The sequence below is a fragment of the Triturus cristatus genome, chromosome 7 (assembly GCF_964204655.1).
Source record: "Triturus cristatus chromosome 7, aTriCri1.1, whole genome shotgun sequence".
In the NCBI taxonomy this organism is placed as follows: domain Eukaryota; kingdom Metazoa; phylum Chordata; class Amphibia; order Caudata; family Salamandridae; genus Triturus; species Triturus cristatus.
The window spans coordinates 932,629,034-932,643,254 of NC_140590.1; the positions used below are offsets into that span (position 1 = coordinate 932,629,034).

A 14,221-nucleotide genomic window follows, 5' to 3' on the forward strand; every position below is an offset into this window, starting at 1 on the left:
CATCCACAAGCATCAGACATCAGGCATCCACAAGCATCAGGCACCAGGCAACAGGCACCCACAAGCTTCAGGCATCAGACATCCACAAGCATCAGGCATCAGGCATCCACAAGCATCAGGCATCAGGCATCCACAAGCATCAGACATCAGGCATCCACAAGCATCAGACATCAGGCACCCACAAGCATCAGACATCAGGCACCCACAAGCATCAGACATCAGGCACCAGGCAACAGGCACCCACAAGCTTCAGGCATCAGACATCCACAAGCATCAGACATCATCAGGCATCAGACATCATCAGGCATCAGACATCATCAGGCATCAGACATCATCAGACATCATCATGCATCAGACATCATCAGGCATCAGACAGACATCATCAGGCATCAGACATCATCAGGCATCAGACAGACATCATCAGGCATCAGACAGACATCATCAGGCATCAGACAGACATCATCAGGCATCAGACAGACATCATCAGGCATCAGACAGACATCAGCAGGCATCAGACAGACATCATCAGGCATCAGACAGACATCATCAGGCATCAGACAGGCATCAGACAGACATCATCAGGCATCAGACAGACATCATCAGGCATCAGACAGACATCAGGCATCAGACAGACATCAGGCATCAGGCATCTACATGCCTCAGACATCCACAAGCATCAGGCAGACATCATGCATCAGGCACCAGGCATCCACAAGCATCAGGCATCCACAAGCATCAGGCATCCACAAGCATCAGGCACCAGGCATCCACAAGCATCAGGCATCCACAAGCATCAGGCATCCACAAGCATCAGGCATCAGCCACCCACAAACATCAGGCATCAGACATCAGACATCAGGCATCAGACACCCACAAACATCAGGCATCAGGCATCAGGCATCAGGCATCAGGCATACCCATCAGGCATCAGGCATCAGACATCACCATCAGGCATCAGACATCACCATCAGGCATCAGACATCACCATCAGGCATCAGACATCACCATCAGGCATCAGACATCACCATCAGGCATCAGACATCACCATCAGGCATCAGGCATAACCATCAGGCATCAGGCATAACCATCAGGCATCAGGCATAACCATCAGGCATCAGGCATAACCATCAGGCATCAGGCATAACCATCAGGCATCAGGCATAACCATCAGGCATCAGGCATAACCATCAGGCATCAGGCATAACCATCAGGCATCAGGCATAACCATCAGGCATCAGGCATAACCATCAGGCATCAGGCATAACCATCAGGCATCAGGCATAACCATCAGGCATCAGGCATAACCATCAGGCATCAGGCATAACCATCAGGCACCAGACACCCTCAGGCACCAGACACCCTCAGGCACCAGACACCCTCAGGCACCAGACACCCTCAGGCACCAGACACCCTCAGGCACCAGACACCCTCAGGCACCAGACACCCTCAGGCACCAGGCATCCACAGGCACCAGGCATCCACAGGCACCAGACACCCTCAGGCACCCTCAGGCACCAGGCATCCACAGGCACCAGGCATCCACAGGCATCCACAAGCATCAGGCATCCACAAGCATCAGGCATCCACAAGCATCAGGCATCCACAAGCATCAGGCATCCACAAGCATCAGGCATCCACAAGCATCAGGCATCAGGCATCCACAAGCATCAGGCATCAGACATCAGGCATCAGGCATCCACAAGCATCAGGCATCAGACATCAGGCATCAGCCACCCACAAACATCAGGCATCAGACATCAGGCATCAGCCACCCACAAACATCAGGCATCAGACATCAGCCACCCACAAACATCAGACATCAGGCATCAGACATCAGCCACCCACAAACATCAGACATCAGGCATCAGACATCAGCCACCCACAAACATCCGGCATCCTCAGGCACCAGACATCCTCAGGCACCAGGCATCCTCAGGCACCAGGCATCCTCAGGCACCAGGCATCCTCAGGCACCAGGCATCCTCAGGCACCAGGCATCCTCAAGCACCAGGCATCCACAAGCATCAGGCATCCACAAGCATCAGACAACACACATCCACAAGCATCAGACATCAAACATCGGGCATCAGACATCAAGCGTCAGACATCCACAAGCATCAGCCACCATGCACCATCCATCATGCATCAGGCATCAGCCACCAGGCACCATGCACCAGCCACCAGCCATCATGCATCAGACATCAAGCATCAGACACCAGGCATCCACAAGCACCAGACATCAGGCACCAGACACCAGGCACCCACAAGCATCTGACACCAGACACCAGACACCAGGCATCCACAAGCATCAGGCATCCACAAGCGTCAGGCGTCAGGCATCCACAAGCATCAGGCATCCACAAGCATCAGGCATCCACAAGCATCAGACATCAGGCATCAAACATCCACAAGCATCACACATCCACAAGCATCAGACATCACACATCCACAAGCATCAGACATCAGGCATCCACAAGCATCAGACAACACACATCCACAAGCATCAGACATCAAACATCGGGCATCAGACATCCACAAGCATCAGCCATCAGCCACCAGGCACCATGCACCAGCCATCATGCATCAGCCACCAGGCACCATGCACCAGCCATCATGCATCAGGCATCAGACACCAGACACCAGCCATCATGCATCAGGCATCAGACACCAGACACCAGCCATCATGCATCAGGCATCAGACACCAGACACCAGCCATCATGCATCAGGCATCAGACACCAGACACCAGCCATCATGCATCAGGCATCAGACACCAGACACCAGGCATCCACAAGCACCAGACATCAGGCACCAGACACCAGACATCCACAAGCATCAGACACCAGGCATCCACAAGCACCAGACATCAGGCACCAGACACCAGACATCCACAAGCATCAGACACCAGACACCAGACATCCACAAGCATCAGACACCAGACACCAGGCATCCACAAGCATCAGACACCAGACACCCACAAGCATCAGGCACCCACAAGCATCAGGCACCCACAAGCATCAGGCACCCACAAGCATCAGGCACCCACAAGCATCAGGCACCCACAAGCATCAGGCACCCACAAGCATCAGACATCCACAAGCATCAGGCACCCACAAGCATCAGACATCAGGCATCCACAAGCATCAGACATCAGGCACCAGGCACCCACAAGCTTCAGGCATCAGACATCCACAAGCATCAGACATCATCAGGCATCAGACATCATCAGGCATCAGACATCATCAGGCATCAGACATCATCAGGCATCAGACATCATCAGGCATCTACATGCCTCAGACATCCACAAGCATCAGGCAGACATCATGCATCAGCCATCCGCAAGCATCAGCCATCCGCAAGCATCAGCCATCCGCAAGCATCAGGCATCCACAAGCATCAGCCATCCACAAGCATCAGCCATCCACAAGCATCAGCCATCCACAAGCATCAGCCATCCACAAGCATCAGCCATCCACAAGCATCAGGCATCCACAAGCATCAGGCATCCACAAGCATCAGGCATCCACAAGCATCAGGCATCCACAAGCATCAGGCATCCACAAGCATCAGGCATCAGGCATCCACAAGCATCAGGCATCAGGCATCCACAAGCATCAGGCATCCACAAGCATCCACAAGCATCAGGCATCCACAAGCATCCACAAGCATCAGGCATCAGGCATCCACAAGCATCAGGCATCCACAAGCATCAGGCATCCACAAGCATCAGGCATCCACAAGCATCAGGCATCCACAAGCATCAGGCATCCACAAGCATCAGGCATCCACAAGCATCAGGCATCCACAAGCATCAGGCAACACACATCCACAAGCATCAGACATCAAACATCGGGCATCAGACATCAAGCATCAGACATCCACAAGCATCAGCCATCAGCCACCAGGCACCATGCACCAGCCATCAGGCACCAGCCATCAGGCACCAGACATCAGGCACCAGGCACCCACAAGCACCAGCCACCAGGCACCCACAAGCACCAGACACCAGGCATCAGACACCAGGCACCAGGCATCCACAAGCATCAGGCACCAGACACCAGGCATCCACAAGCATCAGACATCAGGCACCAGACACCAGGCATCCACAAGCACCAGACATCAGGCACCAGACACCAGGCACCCACAAGCATCAGACATCAGGCACCAGACACCAGGCACCCACAAGCATCAGACATCAGGCACCAGACACCAGGCACCCACAAGCATCAGACATCAGGCACCAGACACCAGGCATCCACAAGCATCAGGCATCCACAAGCATCAGACATCCACAGGCATCAGACATCCACAAGCATCAGACATCCACAAGCATCAGGCATCCACAAGCATCAGGCATCCACAAGCATCAGGCATCCACAAGCATCAGGCATCCACAAGCATCAGGCATCCACAAGCATCAGCCACCAGCCATCAGCCACCAGGCACCATGCATCAGCCACCAGGCACCATGCATCAGCCACCAGGCACCATGCATCAGCCACCAGGCACCATGCATCAGCCACCAGGCACCATGCATCAGCCACCAGGCACCATGCATCAGCCACCAGGCACCATGCATCAGCCACCAGGCACCATGCATCAGCCACCAGGCACCATGCATCAGCCACCAGGCATCATGCATCAGCCACCAGGCATCATGCATCAGGCAGACATCATGCATCAGGCATCCACAAGCATCAGGCATCCACAAGCATCAGGCATCCACAAGCATCAGGCATCCACAAGCATCAGGCATCCACAAGCATCAGGCATCCACAAGCATCAGGCATCCACAAGCATCAGGCATCCACAAGCATCAGGCATCAGACATCCACAAGCATCAGACATCAGGCATCAAACATCCACAAGCATCAGACAACACACATCCACAAGCATCAGCCATCAGCCACCATGCACCATGCACCAGCCATCAGGCACCAGCCACCAGCCACCAGCATCAGACATCAAACATCGGGCATCAAGCATCAGCCATCAGGCATCAGGCACCAGCCATCAGGCACCAGCCATCAGGCACCAGCCATCAGGCACCAGCCATCATGCATCATGCACCAGCCATCATGCACCAGCCATCATGCATCAGGCACCAGCCATCAGGCACCAGCCATCATGCATCAGGCACCAGCCATCATGCATCAGGCACCCGACATCATGCATCAGGCACCTGACATCATGCATCAGGCACCAGCTATCAGCCACCAGCCATCAGGCACCAGCCACCAGCCATCAGGCACCAGCCACCAGCCATCATGCATCAGGCACCAGCCATCATGCATCAGGCACCAGCCATCATGCATCAGGCACCAGCCATCATGCATCAGGCACCAGCCATCATGCATCAGGCACCAGCCATCATGCATCAGGCACCAGCCATCATGCATCAGGCACAAGACATCATGCATCAGGCACAAGACATCATGCATCAGGCACAAGACATCATGCATCAGGCATAAGACATCATGCGTCAGGCATTCACAAGCACCAGACATCAGGCATCCACAAGCGTCAGGCATCAGACATCCACAAGCATCAGTCATCCACAAGCATCAGGCATCAGCCATCCACAGTCGTCAGGCGTCAGACATCCACAAGCATCAGACATCAGGAATCAAACATCCACAAGCATCAGACATCCCCAAGCATCAGGCATCAAACATCGGGCATCAGACATCAGACTTCCACAACCATCAGGCTTCAGACATCCACAAGCATCAGGCATCAGACATCAGACATCCACAGGCATCAGACATCCACAGGCATCAGACATCATGCAACACATCCACAAGCATCAGGCATCCACAAGCATCAATCAATCATCAGACATCAGGCATCAGACATCCACACGCATCAATCATCAGACATCAGGAATCAAACATCCACAAGCATCAGACATCCACAAGCATCAGACATCCACAAGCATCAGACATCAGGAATCAAACATCCACAAGCATCAGACATCCACAAGCATCAGACATCCACAAGCATCAAACATCGAGCATCAGACATCACACATCCACAAGCATCAAGCATCAGACATCAAGCATCAGGAATCAGACATCCACAAGCATCAGACATCAGGCATAAAACATCCACAAGCATCCGGCATCAGACATCCACAAGCATCAGGCATCAGACATCAGACAGTGTGCTCAGTTGTATTATGTCCGCTGGAATAATAGCAAAGTAAACAAAGCAAAGTACTAACTTGTACTACAAAAAGTATGTGCGCTGCTATTAATATAAATCTTAGCGTGCAGCGCAGTTATGTGCTCATGGCAACCTAAAAACAAACAAAAATGTAAAAAGACCGCGCTCTGTTGGCATTAAATAATGTTAAAGACGTACATCGTAAAGCCCTTCGCTCTGAAAATAAAGAAACTCATTTCGAACATGCAGGTGTAAGCACATGATAACGTGAATGTTTAAAAAGACGAACAAGACAAGCCCGGCGGAGCGTGGCGCGCGCGCGCTTGGCGGGGGAGCGCATTCCAGGCGGGTGAGCGGACCCTTTGAAGTAGGATGCCAAACGGATTGCATGGCAGCACGATGCACATGATTGTGTGCCTGCTCGCCATGCAATCCGCTTTTGGGAGCACTTTTGGGAGCCCCTTACTAGAGTCTTGCTGAGCGATCGCTTACGCGATAGCCAGGCGAGACCTAAAAACAAAATTAATAAAATTAAATAAGCAGATTACTTAACAACTGACGAACAGCACAATAATATCCAGGTAACCCAAAGTTTTCTCAGGACTTGGGGTTACCTGGTATTTTTGGACTTGGAGGAAAGTCACTCTGAGGCTTGTTTAGTTTGTACGCTTGTCACAGCATCATAGGGGTCCCAAGCCTGATATGATATTCCTTCATCCCCCAGAGAGAGACCTCCCAAATGCTGCAAGTGGTCAGCATACTGTGGGGTCTCACTCCTCTTGTGAGATCTCTACAGGTAACCTGAACTGAGAGCTGGTAGAGTACAATCGCAAATAGGAAGGTGGCACAAACCACCAATTAACTTTCGTTCAAAAACCACTGGCCCTAGATCGTCAACGACTGATTACATTTGTCAAGCTTTCATGCCCCATTGAGCGCCTACAGACTGCACTTGCTTCAGCCAGCCATTAAAACCACAAACTCTAGCCACAAATGACATTAGCAACATATCTTAAATAGCATTATTAGATTTGCTTCACTCTAAAAAAAATATAAAAACTAGACATTCTACAGCAAGGAAGAATGGAGGTGCCTGATGCAGCAATTCAAAAGCAACATGTAAATGGAGAAGTCACTTGCTCGACCAACCAGAAGGAGCTTCGGGGTCTCGTCAATGGTTAGGTAAGCGATACATAAAAAACACAATACAGTACGATGTCCAGGACATTCACTGCAGCAATGATTATATGTGGTCAACCTACATCAAATAGCAATGCCACCTCCACATGCTTTGTCTGAAGAGAAACCAGAGGTATCCGTGTTTAGTTACATTAACACATGCTTTCTTATTTTGTAATCTTTGTATTTTAAAAGGACTCCGCCAAGCAAAGCTTTGTTTTTGAGAACCAGATTACTGTTTCAGTATAAAAGTGAGCACACTTGAACACACCTGCTGTCTCTTGGCAGTCATGATATTCAGTTTATCGACTTCCGCTTTCAGGGCTTTATACTGAATGCCCAAGTCTTGCTCAGTTCCAGCATTCCGCAGTTTTACAATGCCTTCTTCCACCTAGAGACAAATTGTTTTTTATTTTCAAGAAAAAAAGTATAAATGTTTTTCAAAAATAAAGGCACCTCTCAACATAGACAAAAATTAAAGTAGCAACAATTACCAAAATTAAGCAACCATAAAACACCACAGCATCATCTCTGGGAATTCTTAATGCAGTCCTCCGGCTCCATTATTAACCTACACAAAACTAGATCAAAACTGCATGCTGTCCAATTGACACCTATTTAAGTAATTTCAATGGACGAGATTTCCAAATTCTTCTAAGTAACCTAACTAAGGACGCCTGCTTCCAACTGTCATACATGTATGCAAGCCGTCTGTTCAGCATTTAAGGACAGTCAATGAGTATTCTGGTTACAAATCGAATCAATAACTGAATAGTGAAGCCCATAGAATTAGCACAGATTAAAGTGATTTGGAACAGGCCATACAAACTGAACAGAAATGCATAGCTCACTGCCACTAAATGATTTGGGTAATAAAATACGAACAAAAGAAGCTCGCTAAAGGGCAGAGGAGTAAGAACTTCTAGCGGTAATTGAAAAGGACATCTGTATAAAGAACATGTAAATCGACCTACTGCAGCACAGATTTTACAAACGTTTTTAAAACACGTCACTGTAGAGTTTAATACTCTAAAATATTGTTTTTTGACCCCCCCCCCCAAATCAAGTCAATTATTTTATAAGTGAGTCTTTACTGGAGAGCTTAGTAAGCGTTTAATGGAGGGTTAACCAACAGACGTAAAAGAAGGGCAGGAGGACATTCTACGTGGTTGACCAAAAGCAGAGCAAAATAAGATCACTAAGAATCAAAAAACTAAATAGAAATACAGCTATATTAAATTAATCACCTAAACATAACAAAAGCACATTTATGCATGTTTTCTAGAGACTGCACATTACCTAAAAGGCAAAGTTGCAATGTCAGCCATGCAAGTAACACTCCGTACCATAAATAAGACCTAGCAATAAAGAGCCGCATTATACTCACCACTTTTAGCTGAACAAGTAACCTGTAGACATCTGCCATGTCTGCCAGAATGAGCAGCCGTGTAACAGCTGACAATAAGGCCCGTGCAGCTCGTACCATGTTTCCACGTTTCACTGAAGAGCAAGGATCATCTGCAAACTCCCCAGAAGAACTTTTCATCAGATCTCCTGCAATCAAGCATTTACATGTGAAATAAGCGGAACAGTTTGCATACATATTTTAAATTTGTAAATAAGAGGAAACAGACCGGTCTCAAAGAGAAGTAAGAGAAATGTTACGTATCTTCAACCACAGTTACATAGTTCAAATATTGTACAGCTTCACGTGGTGTGCAAACTTGTGATGTCTACTCACTGGCCTTGGAAAGATAATGTTATTTACCCAGTAGGCATCTGTTCTTGGAATGTAGAGGTATAGATTCACATGCCTTGCATACTCCTGCCATCTAGTGTTGGGTCCGGATGTTTGCAAGTTATCTTTCTTCGACGAAGTCTTTTCAGTCACAAGGTAGGGGACTCCTCCTTTCGGTGATAGTGCGCGTGCGCATGGGCATCAACTCGATTGTTCGATTGTTTCCCACATAGGGTGAGAATGGAGTTAGTAAGTAAACAATAGAGCTGTCCATGCGCATGTATACAGAGTAAGAGAGAACTGCCGGGTGGGCTCATGTTAATCTACAGCTCTACATGCCAAGAACAGAAGCTTACTGGGTAACTAACATTATCCTGTAGCGGTCGGAGTGGTCTGAAAGAGTTTTTAAAGTACTGCCTGGCACACATTAGCTTGTTGTCTTGCAAAATAGTATTTGGTGAATGTGTGCGGTGTAGACCATGTTGCAGCTTTACAAATGTCAACTATGGGGATGTTTCCTAAGAAAGCCCCTATTTTCAAGTGGAATGTGCTCTAGGGGGTATTGTTAACGTTCTCTTTGCTTTTGCATAACCAGTTTGAATTCATTTAACAATCCGTCTGACAATACCGGACTTGGATATGGGATTGCCCTTGTGTGGTGGTGCAAAAGCAACAAAAAGTTGTTTAGTTTTACGAAATGATTGTTCCTTCAATGTAATATAAAAGGGCTCTTCGAACATCCAAGGTGAGTGGAGCCCGTTCTGCCACTGAATCAGGTTGAGGAAAGAATACAGGTAACTCAACCGACTGATTGATGTGGAAGGCAGAAACTACCTTAGGTAGAAACTTGTGGTTAGTACAAAGAACCACTGTCTCTGAAGTTGAAAAAAAGGTTCTTCTATGGTTAGTGCCTGTAGTTCACCAACTCTCCTCAGTGAAGTGATTGCAATGAGGAAAGAGGTTTTCCAGGAGAGAAACTGCAGTTCACATTCATGCATGGGTTCAAAAGGTGGGCCCATTAATCTTATGAGGACTATGTTAAGATTCCACACTGGGGCAAGTGGAAGTCTTGGTGGGATAACCCTACAGTCCTTTCATTAAAGCTTCGATTGCTGGCACTCTAAAAAGAGATACGTGTTGCCAATTTTGTAGATACGCAGCTATTATGGAGAGATGTAGTCCGATAGAAGTGTAAGCTAACCACGACTGCTTCAAATGTAGCAGATACATTACATTTTGTATTTAGGTATCAAGAGGATTGATTTTGGTATTATTTAGCTGCAAAACGCTCTTGTAGTAGACCTTCTGGCCTCTCCAATGATTTAGATAACCAAACTGATTTCAGGAGCCAGATCGCAAAGTTCCGTTGTTTGGGATCTGGGTGTCTGATTTCTCCATGGTTCTGAGTGAGAAGACTGGATGTGAGGTGCAGTTTTTGATGTGTAACTAGAGACAGCTCCAACAGGGTTGTGAACCATGGTGGACTGGCCCATGTGGAAGCTACTAGGATCAGTGTGAGGGATTTTTGCCCGAGTTTCCATATCACTAATGGAATGAATGGGAGAGGCGGAAAAGCGAAGGCAAATATCCCTGACCAGCTCCATCCATAGTGCATTGCCTTTGGAGAGCGGGTGTGGGTACCTGGAGTGAAGTTTGGGCATTTTGCGTTTGTGTGTGGCAAAAAGCTCTATTTGAGGGACTCCCCAACTTTGAAAGTATGGGAGGAGAACTTGAGGGTGAAGTTACCATTCGTGGATTTGCTGTTTGTCTGCTGAGAAGATCAGCAATCCGATTGTTCACTCCTGGGAGGTGTTCTACTAGGAGATATACTTTATGGTAAATCGCCCACTTCCAAATGTCTTGAGCCAAGTGCGACAGTTGGAGAGAGAGTGCCCCCCTCCCTTTTTTAAATAGAATACATAGCTATCATGTTGTCGGTACTAACTAGGACAGCTTTGCCAACCAGGTGAGTCTGAAATGCTTTGAGCGGAATAAATCATCTAGAGCTGCTGGCAGTGTTTATGTGGAGAGATTTTGCTGTTGACTCCACAGGCCTTGCACTGTGTGATGTTGAAAATGAGCCCACCCACCCAGTGAAGGACGCGTCCACTGTTAGCATGGTCTGTGGAACTGTGTCTATGAAGGGACGTCCTTCTGATACATTTTGTGGGTTCCACCACTGCAGAGAGAAAGGAGTATGGCCGCTTACCAACACAAGATCGGTTAAAAGACCCTGTGATTGGTTCCACTGATTTGCCAAGCATTCCTGGAGGGGACGCATGTGCAGCCTGGCATAGGGAACAATCATGATGCAAAAGGCCATTGTTCCCAGCAGATGCAAATACACTCAAGCGGGTAGTGAATGAGTGGGCTGAAACTGGACAACTAGAGGCTGAATATTTCGAATTCTGGCTGCTTTGGGGAAGGCTAGATCCCTTGGAGTATCTAAAGTGGCTCCTAGATAGTTCTGAGTGTTGGAAGGTTGAAGATCCAATTTCAACACATTGCCTGTGAATCCAGTTGGTGCAGTAACTGCAGTGTCCTGTGAGTGTGTTGGAGACACTTTGGATACGTACCGGCTTCGATGAGCCAGTCGTCCAAGTAGGGGGAAGACATGAATGTGTCTTCTTAGGTGAGCAGCGACCACTGCCAAACACTTTGTAAAGACTGAGAAATTTGTGATGAGACGGATGTATTGGAATATGGAAGTACACGTCCTTTAAGTCTAGAGTAGACAATTCACCCTGTTACCATGTGAAAATGGTCCGATTGTATGTAAAGATTTAATTCTCTGATGTCCAAGATAGGCCTGAGAGAACCGTCCTTCTTGGGTATCCGAAAGTGGAATGAAGTATATGCCTGACCCGTGGTATTGTAGTGGTACAGGTTCTATAGCTCCTTTCAAAAGGAGAGACTGAACCTCTTGGTTGAGGAGGTGCAAGTGGTCTGGTGACAGTTTGTGTGAATGTGGAGGAATGTTTGGAGGATTGTTGGTAAACCAAAAAGGATCATATAGAGTACCCATTTGTCCGTAGTTATTGACTGCTAGACGGGTAGGAATTGTGAAAGATGCCCCGACAGGTGCTAAATGGTCGGGGGTGGGAGGGGGGGTTGTGTAGTATAGTCACTGTTTGGTATTGGTATTGGAGGGGGAGGTGCGTGTGTTGGAATCTCTACCTCTACCCTTACCATTGTTGCCTCTGTAACCCCCTCTGAAAAAACCCTTAAAAGCAGAGGGCTGATTGTTGCTTTTGTAGGTTGTAGAGGCAGTGCCTGAGGTGTTGTTCTTGGACCCTCCACGATAAAAGGAGCGCCGAAAGGAACCACGGCCAGAAGGTGACTGAAGGGCTCCTATGGATTTCTCTACCTCTGTATCCTTTTTCATCTTTTCTAATGATGAGTCTACTACAGGGCCAAAGAGGTGCTGCTGGTCAAATGGCGTTTTAAGTATAGAAACCTTGAACTTCTGGTTTAAACCCTGAAATGCTTAACCAGGCATGCCTTCATAGAACGCTGGTGTTCACGGCTCAAGCCGCAGTGTCAGCTGCATCTAAAACACACCTGATGGAATTGTTGGAAATGAGCTGTCCCTCCCGCACTAGGTTTTGAGCTTTGGAATTGTGCTCATCAGGCAGAAATTGGAGCAATTGCTCCATTTCATCCCAATGCACCCTATTGTACCTGGCTAAAAGTGCTTGGGTATTGGAAATGCACCAAAAGTTTGCAGCTTGAGAGGCTACTAATTTTTTAGAGGTGTCTATCAACTTGGACTCTTTGTCTGGGGGGTGGAGCACCCCCTGAGTTTTGGGAATTGGCCCTTTTTCGTGCATTAGAAATGAATAAAGAATCTAATTACAACTGCCCCCTGATGTAAGCTGGATCTGAAGGTGCAGATTTGTATTTTTTGCCTACCCTAGTTTAAGGTTACATGCCCGCACAGGTTCATTAAAAAGGTCATCCACGAGTGTAAGCATACCCTTGAGAATGGGAAGTGTGTGCGAGGATTTGTGGGAACTACCAAGTGTTTCGAAAAGTAAATCTTCTAGAGATTCCTCATCTAACTCATCCCATGGTAATTAACAGCTTTAACTAATAATTCTATATATCCTACACTGTCTGGTGGGGAAGATTTAGTAGGGTACAGATCAGGATAGTTACCCGTGGGAGAATTAGTGTTATAATCTCTCCAGGGGTCTGTAGGTGATGGATCACTGTCCCAATCCCCATCATCCTGATCATCAGGTGTATATGGTGGTGGTGAGTCAGCAGGTGAAATTAGCAATGGCTGAGACTCAGGAGAAAGAGGTGATGGAGGAGTAGGAGAAGGGTCAGTACCCACATTCTTCCTTTTTAGGTCTCGCCTGGCGAAAGCAGCGCATGCGCTGCTCTAGCCAGGAGAGCACCTTTTGTAATCAATTCTGCGAGGGCTCTCATGCACGCGTCTGCAATTGACAAAGATGGCTGCTCTCGCCATTTGTCCATTGCAAACAGCATGCGTGTGTCCGTGGGACTGTGTGGACAGTCCCACGCCATTTTGTTGCCATAAAAAAAAAAACAAGCGCAAAGTGGCATTTTGTGGATATGTCAGTCCCCCCGGGGTACAAGCAGGCATCCACTTCTGTCTTTTTGCTCAGATCCGCCGTCCTCACAGAAGTGGATGCCTGCTTGTGCCCCGGGGAAACTGCAGGACAGCCGTTAGCATTTGCAATGCAATAGGTCTCGCATTTATGCGAGTTTGAGCTATTTACACTGCAAATGACAATGCCTTTTATTTAGGTTTCAAAAACAAGAATAAAAGGCATTGCCATTTGCAATGTCAATAGCTCAAACTCGCGTAAATGCGAGACCTATTGCATTGCAAATGCTTGTTAATGGAATGTGGTAAGCTTCTTCTGTCTCATCGAAACTATGCTCTTTTGATGGAATCGGCACAACTATGTTCCGGTGCCAGTGTTGTGGATGCCGAGGACTTCGTATCCGAAGACGTTTTCGGTGTCGATGGGGGTGAGGCTGAGCCGGACTTAGACCCCGAAGGTTTCAGCTCGATGCCCGATTTTGAACTACTCAGTTCGGAGCCGTAAGGCTTTGGCGTGTGTTTCGGTGCAGACTGCGTTGGAAACATGTGCTCGGTGCAGACTGT

At 48.0% G+C, this 14,221-nt stretch overlaps 1 protein-coding gene across 1 annotated transcript in view; it reads right to left on the bottom strand.

The window, feature by feature from the left end:
- Positions 1-14,221, bottom strand: part of CTNNA1 (catenin alpha 1) — a 282,300-nt gene that overhangs the window by 204,461 nt on the left and 63,618 nt on the right. Inside the window, exons 4-5 of the mRNA XM_085617884.1 lie at positions 8,731-8,897; positions 7,615-7,734 (exon numbers count right to left, since the gene is read on the bottom strand). Coding sequence (XP_085474010.1) covers positions 7,615-7,734; positions 8,731-8,897 — 287 coding nt within the window. The remainder of the gene's footprint in view (positions 1-7,614; positions 7,735-8,730; positions 8,898-14,221) is intronic.